This window comes from Canis lupus, chromosome 24 (assembly GCF_003254725.2).
Source record: "Canis lupus dingo isolate Sandy chromosome 24, ASM325472v2, whole genome shotgun sequence".
In the NCBI taxonomy this organism is placed as follows: domain Eukaryota; kingdom Metazoa; phylum Chordata; class Mammalia; order Carnivora; family Canidae; genus Canis; species Canis lupus.
The window spans coordinates 29,137,694-29,164,815 of record NC_064266.1 but is presented as its reverse complement, the minus strand read 5'-3'; the positions used below and the strand labels follow the sequence as shown (position 1 = coordinate 29,164,815).

The following is a 27,122-nucleotide window of genomic DNA, read 5'->3' as shown; positions in this document are numbered from 1 at the left end:
TAGAGTTAGTCATGTGTAAACAGCAACTCAGGCCAGGTTTTTCCAATGCCTCTTGACAAACAGGCTATTATTTCTTAAGTATTTTGATTAGAAATGAAAATATTGGGATCCCTGGGTGGCGCAGCGGTTTGGCGCCTGCCTTTGGCCCAGGGCGTGATCCTGGAGACCCGGGATCGAATCCCACATCGGGCTCCCGGTGCATGGAGCCTGCTTCTCCTTCTGCCTATGTCTCTCTCTCTCTCTCTCTCTCTGTGACTATCATAAATAAAAAAAAAAAAAAAGAAATGAAAATATTAAAAGGCACAAAATTATGTTAGAACAAATTCCTGAATTTGCCTATGTATAATCTTAGGAAAGTATGCTTGACAGAGGTACAAAATACCACCTCCTCATATTTGTGAAACAGTTAAAGAGCTTTTTATACTTAGTGACTCCCTAGGTTCCCTCTAAAGTGTGTATTAATATGCGGGAACTGAAAAGAGGAGTTGAGAAAGGTTAGGTAACCCAACCAAAGTCATGTGACACCTAAGCGGATAGACCAGGAGGAGGCTGCCTTCTAGACAAAAGCGATTAAGCTACAATGGACTTTCCAAGAAAAATGACACCAAAACCATTTCCTTTATTCTTGAAAAAGAGATTTTGGTAAAAGAGCAAGGCCAAACTGATGCCCCAAAGTCTTTTATGCCACTTTCACCTAATCTTTTTCCCCACAAATGAATGATAAATTTTGACTGGTGAAATCAGGTGTTCCAGAGAAAAAGGGATCAATCTTTAAAAGTTTGTTTTATGGCAGCCTCGATGGCCTAGCGGTTTGGCGCTGCCTTCAGCCCGGGGTATGATCCTGGAGACCTGGCATCCAGTTCCACGTCAGGCTCCCTGCATGGAGCCTGCTTCTCCCTCTGCCTGTGTCTCTGCCTCTCTCTATATATATATGTCTGTCATGAATAAATAAATAAAAATCTTTAAAAAAAAGTTTGTTTTAAATATTAACCTTTATTTAAAAAAATTTTTTTGGATTCATGGCAACAAAGAAATTAGCATTTCTTTTTGTTTGTTTGAAGATCTTATGTATTTATATGAAAAAGAGAGAGAGAATGAGAGGTAGAGGGAGAGAGAATCTGAAGCAGGCTCTGCACGGAGCACAGCCCCACCCGGAGCTTGATCCTACTACCACAAGAAATGACCTGAGCTGAAACCAAGAGTTGGATGCTTAACTGAGCCATCCAGGGTGCCCCCAAATTAGCATTTCTTTATAAGCATTTTCCTCAGGTGATGAAGTTCTTTGTGGTCAAAGACTACCTCATTTTTTTGGTACTTCACATCAACTAACACAGGATGCACATGGCAGGCAGAATAAAAATACTTGTTTGACGTGATCCAGCAATTCTACTCTTAAGTATTTAGCCAAAGAACTGAGAGCAGGGACTCAAACAAGTACTTGTACACCCATGTTCACTGTGTTATTATGATAACCAAACCAATATGTGTTATTATGATAGCCAAAAGATGGAAACAACCCAAGCATCCATCAACAAGGGAAGAGATTTTTTTTTTTAATGTGGTGTAGACACACAATGGGAGTTATTATTCAGCCATAAAAGAGAAATGGAATGCTGATAATGTGACATGGATAAACCTTAAAAACATCAGATTAAGGGAAATAAGCCAGACACAATTAAGGATATTTTGTGATTTTACTTATATGAGGTACTAGAACAGGCAAGTTCATAGAGACAGAAAGCAGAAGTTGCCCAGGGATGGGAGGTGGGAAGACAATGGGAACGCATTATCTGATGGGTTCAGAGGCTATTTGGGATGATGAAAAAGTTCTGATGATGGCTGTACAATACTGTGAATACACTTCATGCCACTTCAAAAAGGCAAAACAAAACAACAAAAAACCCCAGCAAAACATGTTATTGATATTTTACCAAAAACCCACAAAAAACTTGTTTGAAAAATGGGAAGACCAGAGGGAACTATCCTGTAGAAGAGTAAGACTATATGAAAAGAGAAGATGGTAAATGGTATACCCATAGGTACTCATTGATTCAATAAATATAGATTAGTTAAGTAATCTGCCAGACACTATATACTAAGCCTTGAGAATATGAAAGGAGTAAGACAGACTTCAACTCTGCTCTCAGAGACCTTAAGAGTCCCTGTTGGGGAATACAGAGAAATAAACACACAATTACAACACCAATGCAGCATGGCAATTACTATGATAGGAACATATTCAAGGTGCCAGAGAGCACACAGAAGTGGTACTCAATATGGGGAGGGTGGGCAGAAAAGATACCTATAAGAAGTCAGGTCTAAGCTGCAACTAAAAGAATGATATTAAAAGGGCAATAGAGTACTCCGGAACCAGTAACAGCATGCTTTAAGGCCTAGAAGTATCAGAAAACATGTGTTAGAGGAAATAAGAAGTTCCAGGAGACTGGATATGGAATGTGAGAGAAGGGTAAATGGCAAGAGAGTTAGCAGAAGAGAGCCAAAAACAGAATTGCCATGTGCACTGGAAGGAGGAAATAAGAAAGGTGGCCAGAGGGCACCTAGGTGGCTCAGTAGTTGAATGTCTGCCTTTGGCTTGGGTCGTAATCCTGGGGTCCTGGGATCCAGTCCCACATCGGCTTCTCTGCTCAGTGGGGAGCCTGCTTCTCCCTCTGCCTGTGTCTCTGCCTCTCTGTGTGACTCTCATGAATAAGCTCTTAAAAAAAATAGAAAAAGAAGAAGAAAAAGAAAGGTGGAAACGGACAAAGGCATGAAAGGCAAGGGAAGCTGGTCTTAAGGAGGACTGGGCCCAGAATATGGTGTATCTTGGCAAATGTTCCATGTGCCAAAAATCTCTATTCTGCTGTTGAGTGGAGTATTTGATAAATTTCAATCAAATCAAGTTAGTTAGCTATGTTCAAGTCTTCTACATCATAATGATTCTCTCTCTGCTTATGCTATCAATTGAGAAAGAGGTAGTAAAATCTGACTATAAATTGTCTATTTCTCTTTGTAGTTCTATCAATTTTTACTTCATATACTTTAAGGCTCTGCTATTAGTATATAAACATTTATAGTTTTTATGCCCTAATTGATTCCTTTTTATCTTTATGAAATGAACTTTATTCTTGGCAATAATCTTTGCTCTCAAAAATACTTTGGTAGATATTAATGTAGACTGAACAAGTATAAACTGGAGAAAAAAAGATACATATGAATTGAGACTGGATTCAACTACTGACATTAAATTCACCAGAGTAATGAAAATGGAAACTAGATGATCAAGTAGTAAGAAATGAGTTAATTGGAAGGAGGGGGGCACCACAGAAGTGGTAGATATACATAAAGTAATGTCCCCACTAGAGAAAATCTGGTTATTCTAATGATTCACAAAGACTTATTCATGAGTTCATTAGCTATATCTTAAAATTTTTAATGGTTCATAAGAACAGTCTTAGAAAGCAATTCTCACTTTTAACTTGTCTGCAGACAATAAGCCAAACTAATGAAGCAGTTCTAAGAGACTCTAGGCTGGAGGCACTCGTTCCAATGCACGACTAATCTTTATATTCCCTTTTAACAAAACTTAGGCCACTCTGGGAAATGTCAGATAGCATTCTCCCCAACATATGCCTTTAACTCAAAATGGAAGCTAAGTCCTTATCTTCAACAAGGGGTCTCATATCCAAAGATATGGTCAGTCTTTGGGCTTAACAACTTGTGCTTCCTACACCAAAAAATGGGAGCAAAACAAAAAAGAAAGCATCTTTCCAAGGCTTGAATCCCTGAAGAGCAGCACTACTGAATTTCATGGATATTGGTGGATATATTTCATGGATAAACTTCTGTGAGAGCTGAACTCTTCTGATAATTTGATGAAACTAGGGAATGCTCTCTCTAGGAAAATCTCATCACCTAACCTTTTACATATGACTCTAGGGGCCCACAGACCATGGAAACACAGGGTAAACACACATACTGTGTGTGTTTGTGTGTGTGTGTATACATATATACAGTCACCAACCCAGTTGCCTTTTATCAAGGCAAGTCTCTGGATTGTTATAATGAATCCATAACTGACTTAGTTAAAAATTATAAATAAAAAAAATTTTTGAGGAAGAGGAGCAGAGAATCTTAAGCAGGCTACATGCCCAGTGCAGAAACACAGGGCTTGATCTCATAATCATGAGATCATAACCTGAGCCAAAAAGTGTCAGACGCTCAACCATTTGAGCCAAGCAGGTGCCCCTCCCTCCAATTTTTTAAACTTTATTTTTTTTATTCGAGAGAGAGCACTTACGCAAGCATGAGCAGAGGGAGGAGCAAAGGGAGAGGGAGAAGCTGACTCCCCACTGAGCAAGGAGCCTGACACAGAGCTTTATCCCAGGACCCCAAAATTGTGATCTGAGCTAAAGGCAGACACTTAACTGACTGAGCCAACCAGGTGCACCCTCCCCTAAAATTGTATCCTTAGTCAGCTATGTACTGAAAGAAAATTCACCATACTTGCTTTGTACATCTTGATCTGAACAAGAGCATCGCCCTTAAGGCCTGAATGATCAAGGTTATACTCTTAGCAACTCTGGAATCAAATACAGTCTCTGCTTACTCTGCTATCTATGCTGTTTACCTGCGGCTTAAGTTTAAGGTACATTCCAGGCAAGCCAAGCCAGCCAACCCACGGCCAAATGATGAGGGACTTGCTGGTTTAACCCTTACCTGTTGCTATGTTTGGACTTTTCTCGGTCCTTCTCCTTGTCTTTCTTGTGCTCTTTGTGCCGGTGTTCTCGATCTTTGTGTTTATCTTTGTGTTTATGAGAATCTGCAACCGTAAGAGATGAGTCAATTAGGAGGAGTCATAAGCTAGCTAGCTCCTGCTCACCTACCTTGACAGGCTGGTCAAGAAGCACAATGACAGGATTCAAATGGCAAGGTAGCCATAACAGCACATTCCACTGGAAGGAAAGATTTCACAAAGGCACTCAGACAAAGCATCCCATTACCTTGCCTCTAAAACCAAGACAAGTGTTACAAACATGAAGGCAGAAGGGAAATCAGTTCTACTGTAAACGGAAGCAACAGTCAGGCATTCTTCTCCTTAGGTCTGGTACTATTGAGACTAAATCATAAATGATACAAAAGGATAAATCTTGAACACCATCAAAATCAGATGGTTATCTATGTAAGTTCTGGAAAATCCAAACCTTGAGAGATCTTTAAGAGATATGTTTTTAAATAAACTTTAATAAAGTATAATTTCTATGTAGTAAAATATACACAATTCAAAGATATAGTGTGTAAGTCTAACAAGCATATATACAGGTATAATCCCCACCATAGTCCAGATTTAGATCAATTCCATCACCCAAAAAAGTTTGCCCTATGCACATTCCCAGTCCATCTCCATCTTTTACCCCCACCCAAAGCAACCAATAATTTGCCAGCCATTATTAGGTATATCTAAAGTTCTACTTAAAGAAATCATACAGGACTTACTCTTTTGTTTGACTTCTTAGCATGTTATTTTTGACATTCATCCATGCTGCTGGATATGATCAGTAGTTAAGGTTCTACTGCTGAGTGGAATCCCACAGTCATGGATACACTCTAATTTACTTATCCATTCACTTGCTGACGTACATTTGAGTCATTTCTAGGCATTGGTTATTAGGAATAAATCTGCTATGAACATTCACATACAAGTATTTGTATAGACATTTTTTTCATTTCTTTTGGGTACATACTTAACAGTGAAATCACTGGATCATATGAAAGTATAAATTTAACTTTATTTTATATTTTTTAAAGATGTATTTATTTATGATAGACATAGAGAGAGAGAGATAGAGGCAGAGACACAGGAGGAAGGAGAAGCAGGCTCCATGCTGGGAGCCCGACGTGGGACTCGATCCCGGGACTCCAGGATCACGACCTGGGCCAAAGGCAGGCGCTAAACCGCTGAGCCACCCAGGGATCCCCAAATTTAACTTTAATAAACTGCCAAACTGTTTTCCAAAGTGGTTGTACTATTACACATTCCCACCAATATGCATTAGAGTTCCAATTGCTATGGATTCTCTAATACCTAGTATTATTGATCTTTAATTCTAGCCATTCTAGCAGGTATGCAGTAGTATCTCGTTGTTTTAATTCAGTTTCCTAATTAAATAATGGACATCTTTTTATTTGCTTATTGACCACTCATGTATCTTCTTTAGTCTTTTCAAATCTCTCACTCATTTTAAAAGTATCCTATTACTGAGTTTTGTAAGAGTTCTTTATATACTTTAGATTACAATTTTTTTTGGATATATATTGTAATTTTTTTTCTAGGAGTTTTACAGAAGTAAAGGATAAAGCACATTTTTAAAATTATAAAGCTGTCTAGTTGTTGTAGCACACATTTTTTGAAAAGACGGCCCTTTTCCCCCACTGAATTGCTTTGGCCTATTTACTGAAAATGAAGTGGCCGTATAATTCGATTTCTGGAGTTTATCCTTACACAAACATATACTATTATGATTACTATAGCTTTATGGTAATTTTTTTCCATAGTAAGTTTTGAAAACAGGTTATAAAAGTTCTTTAGCTTTGTTCTTTTTTAAAAAAAGATTTTATTTATTTATTCATGAGCGGCAGAGGGAGAGGGAGAGGGAGAGGGAGAGAGAGAGAGAGAGAGAGAGAGAGAGAGAGAGGCAGAGACACAGGTGAGGGAGAAGCAGTCTCCCTGCAGGGAGCCCGATGTGGGACTGGATCCTGGATCTCCAGGATCACGCCCTGGGCCGAAGGTGGCGCTAAACCGCTGAGACTCCTGGGCTGCCCAGTTTTGTTCTTTTTCAAAACTGTTTTGACCATTCTATGTTTTCTGCATTTCATAGAAGTTTTAGGTTCAGTTTGCCAATTTCCAAAAAGAAGAAAAAAAAAAGCCAGCTGGGAAGTTTGTATTCATAGGACAATTTGGAGAAAAAGGACATCAAAACATTGTTGTGTCTTCTGATCTATGAACATGGTATCTCTCTCCACATATTTATGTTAATGACTCTTACATTTTTTGGTGTATCACAATTATCCCAACAGCCTATTAAAAATGTGGCTCAAATGAGGTCGGGTTCCTCAGTGTTAAATACAAATCAACTCGAAGTACCCAACATATGTGTGGTGGTTTTAAAATCCATCCAACAGATTCTTTGATATTCCTGTTTAAGAGGTGTGGCCTAATATTCTTCTCCATGAGTACATGCTAGATTTAGTAACTCATTCCTTAAAAAAAAACAGGATTAAGATGGAAATGTCAGTATGTGACTTCTGCCACCAGGTCATAAAAGGGGCTGCATTCTTCTCCTTGCTCTAGGGGAAGGCAGGTATCATAATGTTAGGATATTCAAGCAGCCCTACTAGAGAGGCCAGGCCCATGTGGTAAGAAACTGTAACGTGGTTAATGACTTAGGAAGTAGGTCCTCCAGTTTTAGGTAAGTCTTTAGACAACTGTAACCTCATGACAAATCCTGAGCCAAAACCACCCTACGAAGTTGAAGCTGCTCCTGGATTCCTGGCTCACAGAAACTATATGAGAAAACAAATGTTTGTTGTTTCAAGCTGTAAACTTTGGAGTAACACATTCTGTGCAACAGAGAACTAATTAAAAAAACGTTTAGGTAATGTATGTGCTCATCCCATTCCTGACTCACAAGGAAAAAAAAAAAAAGCCACATTTGACATAATCCACTCAACATCTATTATTCTGTGCCAGACAGACCCCAGAGAAACAAAAACTTGATGACCATGTCCCTAGCCATAAGAAATTCTCATCCCACAGAGATGGGAAAAAAAAAATCATATGGCGTAAAAAAAAAAAAAAAAAAAAAAAAGGGAGACTTACACCCAGTCTTCCATGTAGCATATAAAAACCTCTATGAAAGTCTCAAGTCTAGAATTATAAAATGCTAAGTCAATCTAATACACAAAAGTGGTGGCCCCTATTCATTCAACAGTAATAAATACCCACATTACATCTGCTCCAAACTAAGGACTTAGATCAAAACCATAATAATAACAAAACACATGCCACCAGCACCACAACCTGGAATGAAGTCCATGTTATTTGAATTTGTTTATAGGTCATATTTAACAAATAAGAAACATAACATTAGGATGTGCTATTATGACCCAAGAGTATGGCAGGGACATAGTATTTTTTTTAATTGCTCTGCACAATTCAACAAACACATAAACAATTGAAAAAGACTAGAAGATAAATATCCAAGTGTTAAAAGTAGTTATCTGTGAGTGGTAAATTTATGAACAACCTGAGATATTTGCTTCTCCATCTGCCTCTGCCCCGTGTTCGAGCTCTGGTGCTCTCTCTCAAATAAATAAATAAAATCTTTAAAAAAACCAAACAAACAATATTTAAGGGCAGCCCTGGTGGCTCAGGGGTTTAGCACCGCCTTCAGCCCAGGGCCTGATCCTGTCCCACGTCAGGCTCCCTGCATGGAGCCTGCTTCTCCCTCTGCCTGTGTCTCTGCACCTCTCTCTCTATTAATAAATAAAATATTTTTTTAAAAAATTTAAAAATCACCAAAATTTAACAAATGTTTGCAAACACTTGTGTACACAGGAAAAGGTGATTTAATTCACTAAAAAGCACTAAATTTAAAGAAAAGGGAAATTAAGTGATGAATTAAGAGTAATTCTAGGTTTCGGGTAACTAGTCTGCCAAGAACATCTTTTTTTTTTTTTTAAGTTTTTTAAAAAAGATTTCATTTATTTATTTGACAGAGAGAGAGAGTGTGCACGCCCGCACAAGCAGAGGGAGTGGCAGGAAGAGGGAGAGGGAAAGGGAGAAACAGGAACCTGACGTGGGGCTCGATCTTAGTACATTAGTACACTAAGATCATAACCTGAGATGAAGGTAGGTGTTTAAATAAGCCACCCAGGCATCCCTATTATTTTTCTTAACATTATCTTTTTAAGGACACAAAACTTCAAAACTGATTTTAGAGCCAGGCCTCCAAGTTTTTCTTTTTGTTTAATATTTTATTTATTTATTCATGAGAGAGAGAGAGAGAGAGAGATCCCCAAGTCTTTTAAAGCAATTGTGAATCTAAAACCTCAAACCAAAACATCTGGTAACAAACTTATGGCTGGAGAGCTAAGTAATTCCAGTAATACAAATAAGACCTAGGTCAAAAATCTGAATCCCAGGTGCCCTTAATTTCAAAATAAATTAATACGTGTCTATCATACACTCAAATTGTGCTATGTGTGGTGTGACAGGCCCCCAAAAGTTTAATATATGACAACTCCAAATACTTGAATGCCCGTAGTATAGCTCCACACAGCACGCTGGTCTCTCTAAGAAAAAATGACAGGTAAAACAAAATGGATGCGTACAGAACACCAACGTTGTATAAACAAATGAAATTATCACCTGATAGAGAAATGTAGAAATGATCTACACTAGGTAAACTGATTGATAAATAACCTCTACAGATGCATACAAAAGTACCTGCAGATGAATGATGTCTGGAATTTGCTTTTAAAATAACCTCAGCACCCCCCCAAAAAAATAAAAATCCAGGGAATAAGGGGAAAGATAAAACAAGACTGGCAAAAAGTTGACAGTTACAGAAATGGGGGTATAAGATATAAGGGGAGTTCATTATACTACTCTCTCTGCTCTTGTTCATATTTGAAACTTTAAATAACAAAAGTTAAACGCTATCTTTAAGCTTCTTCCCTTCCAATTTCTATTTTTTCTTACTACATAAGGATACAGCTTAGTCCAAGAGAGGATTTGTGTTAAGGAGCAGTAAGAGATGAGACGCCTGGGTGGTTGAGTGGTTGAGCGTCTGCCTTTGGCTCGGGTCATAATCCCGGGATCCTGGGATCAAGTCCCACATTGGGCTCCTTACAGGGAGCCTGCTGCTCCCTCTGCCTTTCTCTCTGTGCCTCTCACAAATAAATAAGTAAAATCTTTAAAAAGGAAAAAAAAAAAAAAAAAAAAAGGAGCAGTAAGGGAAAGAAAAAAATTGATAGATAACAATAACCCAAGAGCCAACTCTAAGGATGACAGGGAGCCACAGCAAACAGAAAAGGAACAAAGTAAAAGCCATACTTAAGATTAATGGAAGGACAATATGAGTAAAAAGGTAAAAGCAAAGTAACTAGCTAGTGGTTTTTTAAGCAGTCTTCCAGGAAACTTCATAAACTGGCTGTGTATAATAAATAGAGAGGAAGAATCAAAGACGACTCAAAGCCTTTGGGTCCAAGTGATTAGCAGAACAAGGTTCTTTCACAGACTCAGGAAATCTAAGCAAAACAAAGATTGTAAGCGGGGGGCTGGAGAAATGATGAAACTAACTGAAGTCATATATTATACTTAAAGGAACAGCAGAATATCTAAGATGGTCAAAAGAGAAGCCAGTAAGTGAGAAAGTGAAGCCAGTAAGAGCGAACTGATCTATAACTCTTATGGTAAAAATATTTATAGACAGAAGACTAATGGCCTTAAAAGATTACTTCAAGTAAGTATGTACCCTTTCCTCTTAACTGGAATTTATCTAAAAATAGACTGTTAAAATGTTTTTGGAGAAAGGATCTTGCTACTTCAAGCATCTATTAATTCAAAAAGAACTGTGTTGAACTTAACTGATAGATTAGAAATGAAAGATGCAAACCACTGCATATAAAATCATCAAAAAACCTCATTCATAGTGAATTCAGGTCACCTAATAACCTGACAACAACTGTTCCAAATGCATGCATTAAAAAATCTGAGATGAAGACATGGGAGGAAGACCCCTGAAATAAGGCAGCCTTGAGAAAACAGAAGACATGTAACAACTAATTTCTTTGACTCTAACTGAAGTTACTCCATAAGGACAGGTTAAGTAGATAAATAGCTTGAATAGGATTTCAACATATTTTGTTACTATCATCTAAAGTGTTCCTTGAAGTTGATAAAAATTTTAAGAAAAGAAACTTCCAGGGACACCTGGGTGACTCAGTGGTTGAGGGGTTTGCCTTCGGCTCAGGTCATGATCCTGGGATCAAGTCCCACATCAGGCTCCCTGCAGGGAGCTTGCCTCTCCCTCTCCCTATGTCTCTGCTTCTCTCTTTTTGTCTCTCATAAATAAATAATCTTTTAAAAAATAATAAACTTCCAAATGACAAGAGAGGAAAGTATCTGTATTTCCTGAGGATATATTCTGAGGAAAAGATGCTGGCTAGCATAACATAAGGACTTGATGGTTAATGTACGAAAGAAAAGGAAATCTTTTACTACTTGGATTCAGAATTATATGCTTAGGGTTGACTCAGTTTACAATCATTTTTAACAGCTTCTTAAATCTAGAGTGCCCTGCTAAAGACTCATCAGACGTGAACTCAGCCCTCAGAGTTTACAATCCAGAAAAGTAATTAAGCTATGAAACCAAACAGCCATGCCCCAAGGTGCTCAAGAGAAAAGGGGCACTAATGTATGTGCTAGAACCATGCTGGAGTACTTAAAAATGCAGTCTTATTTAATTTTCTTACCACTCATATGATAAAGAAATATCACTATTTCACAAAAAGACAATAGTAACAGCTATCTCCTACTAATAGTGCATACTTTGCACAATGTAGTACGTGTCATGGGTATCTGGTTTCCACAACAATGGCTGGTGCCAATTTCATCAAATCCGAGACACATTTTTGCCTCTTTTAATATATCTTGACAAAGTTCATATAGTTCATACAACCCCTGTGGAGAGGGAATTGGGCAATGTCTAGCAAAACTAACAAACACAATCTCTTTCGACCCAGCAATCCACACGTAGGAACTCAGCCTGAAGATATACTTCCAAGGCAGAAAATTTATGCTGCTCCATGTATGTATATGTGAAGGTAGAGAAAAATTACGTCAACAGAGAAGAAATCTTTTTTTAAAGCATTTATCTATTTATTCATGAGACACACAGAGAGACATAGGCAGAGGGAGAAGCAGGCTCCCAGCAAGGAGTCCGATACAGGACTCGATCATGCCCAGAGCTGAAGGCAGACATTCAACCACTGAGCCACCCAGGCATCCCGAGAAGAAATCTTTTTAAGTTTGGACTTGCTGAAATGGATTAATATCCCTTTCCTAGCCCCAAAATCTCAAATGTCAAATGATTAACATTAAAGTAACAATGTTTTTATTGCATCATGATGCTCTTATATTCAGAAACTACGCAACTTTTTATAAAGGTAATTATTTTCCCCAGGTGTCTACACATGAAACATATGGGTGTCATGAGCTCCATCTCTTACATGATAGCAGAATTTTCTACTTTTCTGTCCGTCTGCTATTTTTCTGTAAGGGTAGTAAAACAGTATAATTACTTAATTTATGGACATTATGAAAAGACTAAAAATAATTTAAGCTTAATGCTTCCTTTGTTTCCAAGTAAAAAGTAAAATGATGAGGGGAAACAGACGGATTCCACCAGAAAACAAGAAATTAAAAGCCTAGATCCAAGATGTCAGTGAGGAGTGAACACAGGCTCCCTGAAGGAGGTAGTGTTTAAGCTAAATCTTATCAAAAGCAAAGGAGTTAACAAAGTAGAAGAGAGGGCATTCTTGGCAGATGAGCAATTAAAGTAAACCGTCAATTATTACTGATTTTTTTTTGCTGAAAAATTCATCTTCTCACAAATGAGTAAAATTAAGTGATATATACTTTCTGCCAGCTAGGAAATGGTAGTGTTAATTCTTGTAAGGGATACATTAAAAAAATAAGATCCCAGAGTTATAGACTTTCTAAAGCCATGTATCCCAAAAGCAGATTCTTAAAAAAATATATATAGATCCACTCCTTGAAGCTTTAGAGTCGTAATTCTCTACTTAGAAGAGAAACAAAACTCCAAAGAATAAAAAACTATCAAATATATCCAGCAAAACTTAATCCAATTGTTATGAAGTCCCTGAAACCTGGCTTAATCCCAGGCTCACAATGAAGGTGCAGGTTTGGAAACCAGGTCTAGAGTCCTCCAAGTAGCCAAATCAGTGTCAAACCAGGCATAAGATGAAGAATTCATTTCCCATTAAGGACACCAGACACACACACATATTATATGAAAGAAACCAAACACTTTGTTAAATATGTTCAAGAATGATGCAGTTAGCACAAAAGATCATGGCTAAATCCTATGACTGATTACAGACATCACAGATTAGCAAAGAATGCTGGAAAGGCTTCTGAAGGAAGCTGGTGGAAGCAGACTGCTTCAAGAGAGTGAAAAATACCTGATTCAAATTCTTGTTCACTTACTGTATGACCTTGGGTAAAAGTCACTTAACTACTGGGTCTGTAAGAAGGCACAGATCAGTGATTAAGAGCTTCAATCTATGTTCATTAATTTAAGATATTTGTGACCTCAGTAAACTCACCTCTCTTATAGATGAAGAAACTAGGGCTCAGAATATATATATATATTTTAAGATTTTATGTATTTATTCATGAGAGACACATAGAGAAAGAGAGAGGCAGAGATACAGGCAGAGAGAGAAGCAGGCTCTATGCAGGGAGCCCGATGTGGGACTCAATCCTGGGACTCCAGATCATGCCCTGGGCGGAAGACAGACGCTCAACCCCTGAGCCACCCAGGCGTCCTGGGCTCAGAATATTTAAGTGACTGGGGCACCTGGGTGGCTCAGTGGCTGGGCATGTGCATCTGCCTTTGGCTCAGGTCATGATCCCGGGATCCAGGAATGGAGTCTCACATCAGGCTCCTCACAGGGAGCCTGCTTCTCCCTCTTCCTGTGTCTCTGCCTCTCTCTGCGTGTCTCTCATGAATAAATAAAATCTTTTCTAAAAGGAAAAGAGAATATTTAAGTGATCATAAAGAATTTTATTTCAAAAGTCAAATTCCTTGTGTGTGGTTGTATTGGAATTCCCAGCTAACCTTCACAAAATTACAAACTGTCAATAAAGTACAACTATTACTGAACTCTCTTCATGTTTAATTTACACAAAAAAGATCAACCCTACCCAATCATTCTAAAAAACTCCAGGTTCAGGTTCCACACACGCATTTAAGGCAGCAACCGTGCCAATTCACTTAACCCAACAAGCCAATGACGAATAAAAGCCTATCTGATATTCTTACCTGTTTGCAGATACAGAAAAAAGCACTTCTAAGTGGAACTGGCTTGCTTCTAATGATCTTTATACTCAGAAGCCTTAAAAAACAAGTTTCAAGGGATGCACTGGTAACAGTCAGCACCCTGCCCCAAGAAACATTTGCATTAGTTTAGCAGCAATCAGTAAGTGGTTAACAGTATTGCCAAGCTTATTCTACTCAGGGTCTCTAATGCAATTGCTATTCAATCCAAGCATAAACATTTACACTTTGAGGATAGGCTATGGAATTGGCCAAGATTACTGACCATTTTATCACTTACTCCATGATGGTGTGGTGGAGTGGTGCCACTCCACCACTCTCCCAAACTATTAGGGTAATCAGATCAGAGCATGAGAGAAGAACCCTCTGCTTCTTTGTAAACAAATGCAGAGACTTTTCTGATATAAAAGAGCTCTTTGCCATGTTTTGAGCCAGACCTCACTTACAGTGACCTGTGATGACAAGTTTGGAGACTTAAAACAGCTGTATATGATAGGCTCCTCCTTCAAAGACAGCCATCAAGTATACGAAGGATGGGGGTAAGGAAATCAAAAGCCGCCTTCCCCAAGGAGGCAACTTTGTCAAAGGTAACTTCTGCTCATCTCTGACACATAAATATACAACTACTACATTAGTAAGGTGGGCACAGGTACCATTCGGGTGAAAGCGCTAGGTGAAGAAATTAATTTTCTAAAAAAAGATATTCATCACCTGCTGCTCATTTATTAAAACATATTTACTGGGATAAATTCTTGTGTCTTCCCATTGCTCCCTGACTTTCAAATCCATGAATACCAGATTCCCAGAAGCTGGAGTTTGAACAAAATCAACACTTTTACTTAACACTGTATACCAAGTATTTTTTTTAAAGATTATTTATTAGAGAGCACAAACGGGTGGGGGATGGGCAGAGAAAGAAGCCAACTCCACGCTCAGCAGGGAGCCCAACATGGACCCGGAGACCATGACCTGAGCCAAAGGCAGATGCTTAACTGAGCCACTCAGGAGCCCCCTCAGTATGCTCTAACACTTTAAAGAAGGCTGTTTTTGTCTAGGACAGATACAAGCTGGTTTTGGTGATAAAAGACTAGCATCCGGGAATGTGGTCAGTACCAGGGGTGTGTGAATCTCCCCAGGAACTCAATGCCAACTAAAAGCAGTTAGAAGCCTGCAAGCCCAATACTGGAAGGGAAATTGATTGAAGGGTACAGGAATTCTACCCTTCCCTCTCTCCCACCACAGCTGTCTAAATTCGGACTTTACCAATGGTGATCGGTTTCAATCTAGGAAACCATGATCCATACTAATGGTGGCCGATTTCAATCTGTAGCCCACAGAAGAGTCCTTATCACTATTTTACAGCAATTCTCAATGAGCACATTTCCAAAATTCCAGGTCATAGTTAAGAGCCTTTCAAAGTAAGCAGGACAGATGGTGTTCTGGCTAAAAGCTCAAAGAGCTCTGGAATTTAAAAGAAAAATGTTGGGTTGGGAGGATTCAGTTCTAAAGAAAATCAAGAATGAGGGAAGGGATTAGTAACATTTCCGATTTTTATTTTTTTTATTTTTTATTTTTTTTACATTTCCGATTTTTAAAGACAAAATTATCATTTGTTCTCTCCAAATGTGTACCGTATATAAACAAGACCTCTTGTCACCAACAGACTCATTTAATATCGAAAATAATAGGGCTCCCCCCCTTAGGGACCTAGACCTAGTACTCTCAAGCTGATAAAACCCAATTCCAGCTGAGAAGATGACAGCTGGAAGTGTATTTCTTCTTCCCTCCTTAAGGAAGTTGGGGCTTACAATTTTCATTCATTTGACTATTTATTATCAACTCTGTGCCAGGCATTGTTCTAGGTATGGGAATACAACAGTGAACAATACCAAGTCTCTGCCCTCATAAAGTTCCATGAAGAGTATAATAAACACTTTAACCCTTCCCAACAGCAACAGCTGTTAAATGAGTCACTGTGGAAAGAGAGGAGGTAAAAGGGTCTCCTTCACAGCCCAGGTTACCCTGTACTTGGCTCTGTGAAGTTCCAGAGAAGACCTTCATAAGAAGTTATGGAGGCCAAGTGAAAAGAAAGGGTCAAACTTAATCGAATGAAACTTGACAATTATTTTGCAAATTGCTTGAGTCTTTCTCCTCAATATTCAAAACTTCATAAAGACTTCATCATCAGAAACTTGTAGGTAGGGATCCCTGGGTGGCGCAGCGGTTTGGCGCCTGCCCTTGGCCCAGGGCGCGATCCTGGAGACCTGGGATCAAATCCCACGTCGGGCTCCCGGTGCATGGAGCCTGCTTCTCCCTCTGCCTGTCTCTCTCTCTCTCTCTCTCTCCCTGTGTGACTATCATAAATAAGTAAAAATGTAAAAAAATGAAAAAGAAAAAAAAAAAGAAACTTGTAGGTACACTACATTAAAAAAAAACCCAAAGTTGCTCAAAAATAGAAGCCCAGCATTTTCAATTTTTTTATCAGCTCTACAACACAACTTCAAATCTCTAAACCTGTCACATTGTCCAAGTGTCTACGTGTTCAGAAAAAATGCTACAAACTAGGGGATCCCTGGGTGGCTCAGCAGTTTGGCGCCTGCCTTTGGAGTCCCGGGATCGAGTCCCACGTCGGGCTCCCTGCATGGAGCCTCCTTCTTCCTCTGCCTGTGTCTCTGCCTCTCTCTCTCTCTCTCTCCAATCAATCAATCTTAAAAAAAAAAAGAAATGCTACAAACTGGCATTAAAACCTTTAAGAGAACCTACCATGGTTCTTAAGCATCGGCAATTCTGGGATAGTGGTCTTTAAGGAGCTTGTGATGAAAAGACATAAATGAAGCAGCCAACCAGTTTACTTTAGGTCTCAAGCCCACACACACAAAAAAAAGGGTTAATGGTCAGAGGATGTTTTCTCTTCCAGTCTACTTCCGCATTTAAATTTCTTGGACTCCTTTTATGCTTTTACAACACTACAATTACCTTAATCTGTCTTTTCAGCCTCTTCCTGTCTACGCACCCTATTTTAACTTATTTTACAATCTTCTCTCCCATCCTACTCCATTATGCTCTTAAATTCAAGTTCATCTTCCTCTCTTCCTCTGGTTCTCATTCCCAGGGACTAATCACATTAAAATTTTTTAAAGAACTCAGATTTCAGGGATGAGACCACCAAATTGTCTTAAAAAAATGTTAGTTTATTAAATATAAGGTCATCTGAGCTATAGTTTGTACACACTATTAGGGTTCAGCACAGGCTGCTCACTGTTATATTATTATGCCAGAACTAAACGACATATTTTAAAAGTCAATTCCTTGGAGCAACTCTGAGTCTTTTATGCAATGATCTGATGGGGTCCTTAGTTAATTTATTTCTCTGCTCTGGTCTGTTTTCCAATCCATAAAATGATCTCTATGGACACGTACACTTCTAGTCAAAAGAATTCACCTTTATAAATTGTTTTACTCAGGGGTGCCTGAGTGGCTCAGTTAAGCATCTGGCTCTTCATTTCAGCTCAAGTCATGATCTTCAGATGGTAGGATGGAGCCCTGCATCAGGCTCCACCCTCAGTGTGGAGTCAGCTTCAGATTTTCATTCCCTTTCATTCCCCCTTTGCTCCTCCCCCTGCTCCCGCTCCATAAATTAAACAAACAAAAATAAAATCAATCTTTGCCCATAATGGGTTCTGGGCTCATTGAGGATCTGCTTGAGAATTCTCTCCCTCTGCACCACCCCTTCTCAAATAAATAAAATCTTTAGAAAAAAAAAATTGTTCTAGGTCAAAGTTAAAATGGTTAAAGTAAAAAGAAAAAAATTAAATTCCTGAGACCAGTGGTTCTCAAGCTTTCCTGACACCTGGGACTTAGATCATCCCCAGATATCTGTATTTTAACACAAACTTTCCAGGCGACCATAAACTACACTGTCCAGAATCGTCTTTTGAAAAACTCTGTCTTGTTGTTTCTTGGTCCTTTAAGCAATAATAACCAAATAGGGGCACCTGGGCAGTTCAATGGTTGAGCCTCTGCTTTTGGCTCAGGTTGTGATCCTAAGGTCCTGGGATCGAGTCTCACAACCGGCTCCCCACAGGGAGCCTGTTTCTCCTCTGCCTATATCTCTGCCCCTCTCTCGGGGTCGGGGTCTCTCATGAATAAATAAATAAAATCTCTAAAAAAAATTAATACCAAATACCAGCCACCTCCAAAAATGGACAGGCTACTGATTTTATTTCCAGTTTCTATTTCAACTGGGTCTCTGTTCCTTTAAAAGGCAGGCACTTGGTGCTGAGTCAGTCCCTGTGGACTTTTTTTTTTTTTTTAATAGCTGAGAATGTTGAGTCTCTACAATTGAGGAAGTCAAGAGATTGTTTTCATCCCCTATTTGAGAAAGGGGTTGTTTCAGCCCCTATTTGAGAGAAAGAATAACGAGCTACATGAGGAGTAACACAGCTTAGATAAGGAGCAGGGTAGTCAAGTTCTTTAGAATATAAATTTTCTTTGTTGTTTGACATCAGTGGGTAGAGCCATACTTAGAGACAGGTAATTTGAGTCTGGCCAGTAGGATTCTGTTGGGAAAATGAGTAAGAAAAAAATAGATTAAGACTCAATGAAACTGCAAGCTCACAGTAAACTTTTGACACTTGGCTTATACAGATTCCTTTGGGAGCTAGAGGCTCTCAAGTAATATAAAGAGTCTTGTGAGCTTCCTGTGATACATACAAATACCACTCAGTCAGGTAAGCAACTGGCACTACTCACCAATCCAAGGGTCAGCAACATTTTTCTGTAAAGGGATAGGTAGTAGGTAGTTTAGTTTTTACAGCCCATTCATAATTTGAATGGTAGCAGCAGGTACTCAACTGCCACTGTAGCACAAAAGCAGCCACAGATTATATGTAAAGGAATGAGCATAGCCAAACTGCAATAAAATTTTAGTTATGGATACTGAAATTTGAATTTCATATAATTTTCCTGTGTCAAAAAATAACCTTTAACTGACATGTAACAGTAGTTTCTGCTGTATTTAGTAACATTCTTTTTGAAACTATCCCCAATATACTCTGTGAAGATAGGTAGCTTTCTCAAGGTCAGTGTAGTGTGTAAGTGAAGAATACCCTCCCTGCTTTACCTTTACCTATGACTCCTAATTCCTAAGCTTTTCTCCTGAATGATATTCACAGCTCCCACCATTCCCCTTCCTTCAAAGAAGCCATGAATGGTCATTAATCAACATAATTTAAAAGTAGTTAAAATCTACTTCTGCTCTGCTTAACTAGATAAAGTAAATCACATGAATGAGAACTCTGAAGTGGAGGCCAATGCTGAGCCCACTGCTAATTCTGCTTCTTAAGCAGCAAGCTAAATTTGTTATTTATCCCCTTGAGGTGGGAACAACATCTTACTTGTTCACATACCGCTAACCAACTCTGATGAAATTTCCTTTGTAAATAAGCAGACTTCAGAGACCCTTTTAAAATAAGGAGGTGGGAGGGTCTAGTTAATCCTTAGTTAACCAGAAGATCCTTTTTCTTGAGTACTCAGATAAAAAGAGGTTTTACTGATTTCTAGAATAACTGGCTCCAAGTACAAGCTGAATTGCTGAAAAATAAATTACTCCTGATGCACTGGGGTGGCTCAGTAGGTTAATCGTCAGCCTTCAGGCTCAGGTCATGATCCTAGCGTCCTGGGGTTGAGTTGCCATGGGGCACCTGGCTCAGGAGGGAGTCTGCTGCTCTCTCTTGCTCTGCTCCTCCCTCCACCACACTCCTGCATACGCAATCTTTCTCTCTCTCTCTCTCTCTCTCTCTCTGTGAAATCAATAATCTTTAAAAAAATAAAAATAAATAATTACTCTGGGGTCTTTTTTTACACAGACAGGCAGACTTTCCTTAATAGGGAAAGGATTACACAGTACTTTAAGTTTCAGCAGAGCCTACTAATCAATATTACTAGTCTGGTAAAGATCCACTGTAAATGAAGGTGAGTGCTCTGAGAGCCCTTAGTCTGATACTATAGGGGTAGCTCTTCTATAGCCCAGAATTCCTAGGATACCATTGAGTCATCCAGGTTTCCCTTTACCTTGTTTTAGGTTACCTTTAAGAACTCAGGATATGGCATGATAGGCCTAGATTAGATTAGTCTCCCAGCTCTGTGGTTTTCATACAAACTACAAAGCCTGGAGTCTCAGTTTCTTCAAAAGTAAACTGGAAATAGTAAATGTTCATATTATCTGCTATTTTTTCATCCTTAGTCCATTTCCTCTTCCTACTCCTAAAATAAATGACCATAATTTAAAGCTGGAGGAAAATGGATCTGTTCCTGGTCTTTAAGCAATTCACCCAAGTTGTTCTCTGAGACTTCACATATCCACTGTGACAGTTGTCCTCATAGCAGCCAAGGCTACAGTCCCATTTTAGGCCACCAGACTAATACTATCTGGCTAATTGTGGACCAGAGTACTTAAAAGTGAGATGCAGTCTACATTCACCATGAGCAGGCTAATGAGAGGATGACCCCAGATAAGTTGTAGAAACTCAGTTCTGATCTGCTTTTACTGTAAGCAACATTTGGATGAGTTAACCTCTTGGGTGCTGTTTGTGTGCCTATATAATTTTTTTTTCTTTTTGTTTTGAGTAAACTCTACCCTCAACACGGGGCTCAAACTTACAACACCATTATCAAGTCACAGGCTCTACCCAATGAGCCAGCCAGGCACGCCTGCCTAATACAATTTTAGATTTTCTACCACTTATAATCAGACATTTCTACCACATATAATCAGACTTATTATTGACTGTAATTTGATGAATACGAATTAACCTCTCGTTATAGCAATACACTAAAAACTTGCAACTTCAAATGAAGATGAATCCAAACCATTTTAAAGGATAATGATCCATAAAGGTATGTACATAAATGTAAGTAAATTTGTTTTGTCAATTACAAAATAGATATGATTTTTCTCCTAGGCTGCTGAGATAAAATGAGTATTCAATCCAAAGGACCTTAAATGTTCACCTTTGTGCATCACTAAAGGGTCACGTAAAATGGAGAAACTGTCTAAACTTCCATCTGCTCTTAAAATCACAACTGTATGTTCCAGTTGTAAGTCCTCCCAGCAGTCATCCAGGATAAGGCAACGTGGATACACAGAAGACGACTGTTACTCAAACTCACTAAATTCACACACCTCTTCTGGATTTTTAAGTTCCAAGTGCCCCTACCGGTTTAGTGTCTAAACCTAAATCTCTTCGCTCTTATCTACTTTTTTTTTTTTTTTAAGATTGTGTTTATTCATGAGAGACAGAGAGAGAGAGAGAGAGAGAGAGGCAGAGGAGACACAGGCAGAGGGAGAAGCAGACTCCCTACAGGGAGCCCGATGCAGAACTGGATCCCGGGTCTCCAGGACCACGCCCTGGGCTGAAGGCTGCGCTAAACCGCTGAGACCCAGGGATTCCCTAAATTTTACCTAGAGCTGTATTGTCCAATTACGGTAGTCAGTAGCTACTTTAAGTAAAATAAAAACTAAGTTATTTGGTCACACTAGCCACATTTCAAGAGCTCAATAGCCTCATTTGGCTAGCAGCTACCACACTGGACAACACAGATACAGAACATTTCCATCATGATAGAAAGTTCTACCAAGACAGTGCTGATTGAAAAGTTTGGAACCAGGTCAACATCTTCCTTTTACTGGTAGGGAGAGCATAAGGCATCATGTTGTATGATTCACTCTGGCCACAACTGGCAAAGCCAAGATTAAGACTCCTCTTGTCCTGATTCTCCACCTCACCACCAATTCCCTGCTGGAGGCCAGTCGGGGCCTTTTCCCTACATGGCAAGGCACTATATTGTGTAGTTTCTTAAGGCCAGCCAAAGGCCTTTAGTTCCGGGCTAAAATGGCCATCTTAAAAGCAGACCACTTCTGCAGTCCCTAGAGAATCAGAGCCTCAAGGAGTACTTCCCAGAGAACACTGCAGCCAAGATATTAGTCCACTGAGGTATAAGTCAAACCTAGATAGAGCAATTACCGTAAGCATCATGAGTACGGCAAACAAATCCCATTTAACCAACTCACCTTTGTTCCTAAATAGAAGACAAAGTTAGAATGTTTTACTCCTGCCTCTTGTAGTAATTAGTCAGTTACAAGACCTTAAAATGGGCATTTATATTTCATATACTCTTCTGCAGTGACTCATGTTCACAAGGACATCCCTGCACTGAAAACGCTTCTTTCCCAGGAGGCAGAACTTAAAAGGGAAAAAGGACTGGTCTAACCTGAAAATGTACCTTCTCAGGCCAGCTCAATTAGGACAGGCCCATTCCTGCCAGCTTGTCCTCCTTTGCTTCTATTAAGTGAGCCCTTAATCCCTGGGAAATAGTGAAAGTGACTACAAATCTCTTGTCTATGCTACATAGAAACCCACAGCTCAGCCTAAGCTGTCCTTGTTTTCAACAAAGCATGAGCCTCAAATGTCCCCAAAGTCTACACCTTGTCTGGCCATATAGGAGTCAAACGTGTTGATGCACTGTTTCATGCATCCTATTACTAATTCAACTAAGGGGCCCTCTTCATCTAGAGTTATCACTACTGACAGTGCTTGAAATGCATGGGCCATTCTCTGGGCAACTAGCAGGAGAAAGAGTAAGCCCGAACATGTATATGTTCTTCAGAAGCCTTTTTGGTGCCGATCATTTAACAGGTTCCTTTTTTTTTTTTTTACAGGTTCCTTTTTATGCTCCAATTATGAATTACTCCAACTTCAAAACTATAAGGAAGTATATAAGTTCACTGAACAAGTACTGAGGCCTAGTCATGGACCTTGTAAAACAAAACAAAAACAAGGAATATTGCTTAAGAGGCTGAATTACTACAGAACTAGTTCTAGGGGATCTCTGGGTGGCTCAGCGGTTTAGCGCCTGCCTTTGGCCCAAGACGTGATCCCGGGATCGAGTCCCGCGTCGGGCTCCCGGCATGGAGCCTACTTCTCCCTCTGTCTATGTCTCTGGCACTCTCTTTCTCTCTGTGTCTCTCATGAATAAATAAATAAAATCTTAAAAATCAAAAAACAAAACAAACAAAAAAAAACACTGCTCCATTCAAATCCTCCCATGTCAATCAGTGCCATCAGTAGCTAAAGACCCCTAATTTAATCTCAAGGTAGGGACCTTCATAGAGAAGATCTTTAGCATACCACTAAACTGTGCCAATACCTCCACTTACCTTCTAATACTCTGCCTTAACCATTCTAGGGATATCAGAATGAAAACAACCACTTGCTCTTTGTGCTCTGCTTAGTTATCCAATCCCAAAAGATGACATCAGGATCAAATAATGGCTTGTTAAACATGGAAGAAGGAGAAAGGATTAGAAATCTGATGAGAGGGATCCCTGGGTGGCGCAGCGGTTTGGCGCCTGCCTTTGGCCCAGGGCGCGATCCTGGAGACCCGGGATCGAATCCCATGTCGGGCTCCCGGTGCATGGAGCCTGCTTCTCCCTCTGCCTGTGTCTCTGCCTCTCTCTCTCTCTGTGATTATCATAAATAAAAAAAAAAAAAAAAAAAAAGAAATCTGATGAGATACATGGTAAAATAGTTGCAAAGGCGGTTAACTATCTCTACTATTTAGGTAAATGCTCATTGAAAGGTAGATATTGAGGATAAAGATCATGCTTCATTTATTTAATTATTTATTTATTTATTATTTTAATTTTTTTATTTATTTATGATAGTCACACAGAGAGAGAGAGGCAGAGACATAGGCAGAGGGAGAAGCAGGCTCCATGCACCGGGAGCCCGATGTGGGATTCAATCCTGGATCTCCAGGATCGCACCCTGGGCCAAAGGCAGGCGCCAAACCGCTGCGCCACCCAGGGATCCTTATTTATTTATTTTTTAAAGATTTTATTTATTTACTCATGAGAGAAACAGAGAGAGAGAGAGAGAGAGAGAGAGGCAGAGACACAGGCAGAGGGAGAAACCGGCTCCACGCAGGGAACCCGACGTGGGACTTGACCCTGGGCCTCCAGGATCACGCCCTGGGCTGAAGGCAGCGCTAAACCGCTGAGCCACCTGGGCTGCCCAAGCTTCTTTTAACATATACTGAAAAATACCGTTTTGGTCCTTAAAAAAAAAAACAAAACAACAACAACAAAAACCATAAACTTAATAGCTTAACCAATGGAGTACCTTACACAAAGCAAAACACACATCTTAGTCAAGTAAAATAGTAAAGTCCAGATAGATCAGTTTCTCCAAAGCTGATCTGTGGTTAGCTATATTAATCAGATCATCCAGGATTGTTAAATATATATTTAAAATGCAGATTTCTGGAGCACCTGGGTGGCTCAGTTGGTTTAATGTCCCACTCTTGATTTCAGCATGGGTCATGGTATCAGATCAAGCCCTTCTGGCTCTGAGCTGGGCAAGGAGCCTGCTTAAAATTCTTTCTCTCCCCTTCTGCCCTTTTCCCCTCCTCTGCCTCCACACATGCTTTTTTTTTTTTTTTTTTTTGAATTTACTTATTTGACAGAAAGAGAGAGAGAGAGAGCACACCCAAGTAGGCAGAGCGGAAGGGAGAGGGAGAAGCAGGCTCTCCACTGAGCGAGAGCCCAATACAAGGTTCAATCTCAGGACCCCAGGATCATGACCTGAGCAGACACTTAACCAATTGAGCCACCCAGGTGCCCCTCTTGCTCTCTTTAAAAAAAAAAAAAAAAAAAAAAGTGCAGATTTCTCGGCCTTTGCCACTACAGAATCAACTTAAGGTGTAGGCCTAGGAATATGTATTTTTACCTAGTACTCCCAGGTGATTCTTAAGCTCCCATGTTGGATATGGCAATTGCTTAAAAATAAAATCTTAAAAAAAGAAAAGGAAAACTTAGTATAAAGCTCTCATTTTTTCTCACTTGATTTTCAACCAGCTAATGAGCTAGAAGAGAGAGGGGTTCCCATTTCACAATTTAAACATTTGTTGAATGCATCTGTAGTATCCATACAGGATGAGATATTGCTCTTGCACACTTCCTAGTAAGCAAAACATTTAAATTTCTCCAGTCCAGAATGAAAAATTAGAAGAAGAGGACAAGAGAAACTCAAAGCCAGAGAAAAGAGGTTGCTTCTGACTTGTGATTAAGTGGTGATTGCAGACAGACTACGTGAAAATGGAAGGGGGATATCCATAACTATGCCTTCAGTACTGAAATAGGCTCTGAGATGTTGCTAACTCCCAAGGAGTTTACAATACTTAGTATTTTCCTAAATAGATAGTTAAATGGAGAAGTACTGAGTATAGTTACCCAAACTGTACCAAATTCTAAAGACTAAGCAGTATTCCAGGGTAAAAAGCAATACAAAAAGAAAAAACATGACTACAGACTTGTGGGAGAAGAAGAGACACACCAAACTTTACTTCTTGGAAATAGAGTTACTGCAGAAGGACCTTTAAAAAAAAAGATTTTATTTGAGAGAGAGCAGGAGTAGAGCGAGGGTCAGAGGCAGGAGAAGCAGGCTTCCCACTGAGCAGGGAGCCCAATCTGGGGCTCAATCCCAGGACCCTGGGATCAAGACCTGAGCTAAAAGCAGATGCTTAACCAATTGAGCCAACCATGCACCCCTGGACCTTCTTTTTTAAATCAAGTTCAGTAAGTGCACTTAACAAAATAATTTTTTAGCACCTACGGGTATGCATATTTGCATATGTGCCATCAGTATGGATTCTGGTAGTCTTATAACAACACTTCGGTTGTTTTCAGTCATTTATGGACCCAATTGAATCATAATGTACTGTAACTTTATTGCCCTAAAAACTTGAGCTCAATACAAACACTGTATGCTACCTAAATTCCACAGATTAGTTCCAATCCTAAAGAATTTCTATAGCTTTTTCAGGACTTTAAAAGGAAAGTTTTTGGCTTCTTGAGTGCCCGAGAATCCGTTTTTCTACTGAGCAAAAACAAGCATACTCCTGCTAAAAGACAATTTTCCTGACACTCTGAGATTAGGAAGGTGTTCAACACCTGTAAAGGACTATAAAGTTCTGCTGAAGTGCCTATTTTTATATCACACTGCATTTAAGGAAGAAAGGAAGTGATTTGATTTTTAAGGGGAAAAAAGTAGTAATTATTGTCAAACAACCACCAGCTGAACATGCATGCACAGAGGGCACTAACTGGGAGACCTCTCAGAGCTGGGGGGTCTGGCCTTGGTGAGCTTTCTGCTTGGAACTATAACAAGCCAATAGTTACAAAGACTAGACAACTTATGTTCCTCCTCACTGCTTGTTTCCTGGTTAACTGAAACCATGAAAAATTAAGAAATAGATCCTGAGGGATGATCAACTCCCTGAGAGACTCTTGTTTCTTCCTTTCTGATTTTAAATAGCAAGAACTAGAGACACTGCATTTATTCTTGTGAAAAACCACTGATTATAAGAATAAACCATGTTCTGGGACGCTTGGGTGGCTCAGCAGTTTGGTGCCTGCCTGAGGCCAAGGGTGCGATCCTGGAGACCCAGGATCAAGTCCCATATCTGGCTCCCTGCAAGGAGCCTGCTTCTCCCTCTGCCTGTATCTCTGCCTCTCTCTCTCTCTGTGTCTCTCATGAATGAATGAATGAATGAATCTTTAATAAAGAGTAAGGTATGTTCATTCTAACATTTTGTTTCAATTACTCTTCCATATTCAAATCACTGGAATATCACTACCTACTCTGAGCCTTCCTCTAACTTTAGCAGTTTTCATACCAAGACACTTCATGGATTGGAAGCAGTAATAAGAGTAATATAGTTAAACTGCTTCACAAAATTAGTTTCCCAGGACTGTAAGTACTGAATCTAATCTCTAAGATTTTAGTTCTTCAAATTTATGAAGATGGTGATCTTACACTCCTTATTTCAGGCAATTCAGCTCAAGGACTTAAACTATTTCAAGCAAACACTCGAACTGGCTATTGTCACATGATCTCTCACACAGATTGTGAACATTGC

The 27,122-nt window shown here is 39.4% G+C and overlaps 1 protein-coding gene across 1 annotated transcript in view; it reads right to left on the bottom strand.

Moving 5' to 3' along the window:
* TOP1 (DNA topoisomerase I) overlaps nt 1–27,122 on the bottom strand; it is a 91,372-nt gene that overhangs the window by 52,447 nt on the left and 11,803 nt on the right. Inside the window, exon 3 of the mRNA XM_025470070.3 lies at nt 4,717–4,819. Coding sequence (XP_025325855.1) covers nt 4,717–4,819 — 103 coding nt within the window. The remainder of the gene's footprint in view (nt 1–4,716; nt 4,820–27,122) is intronic.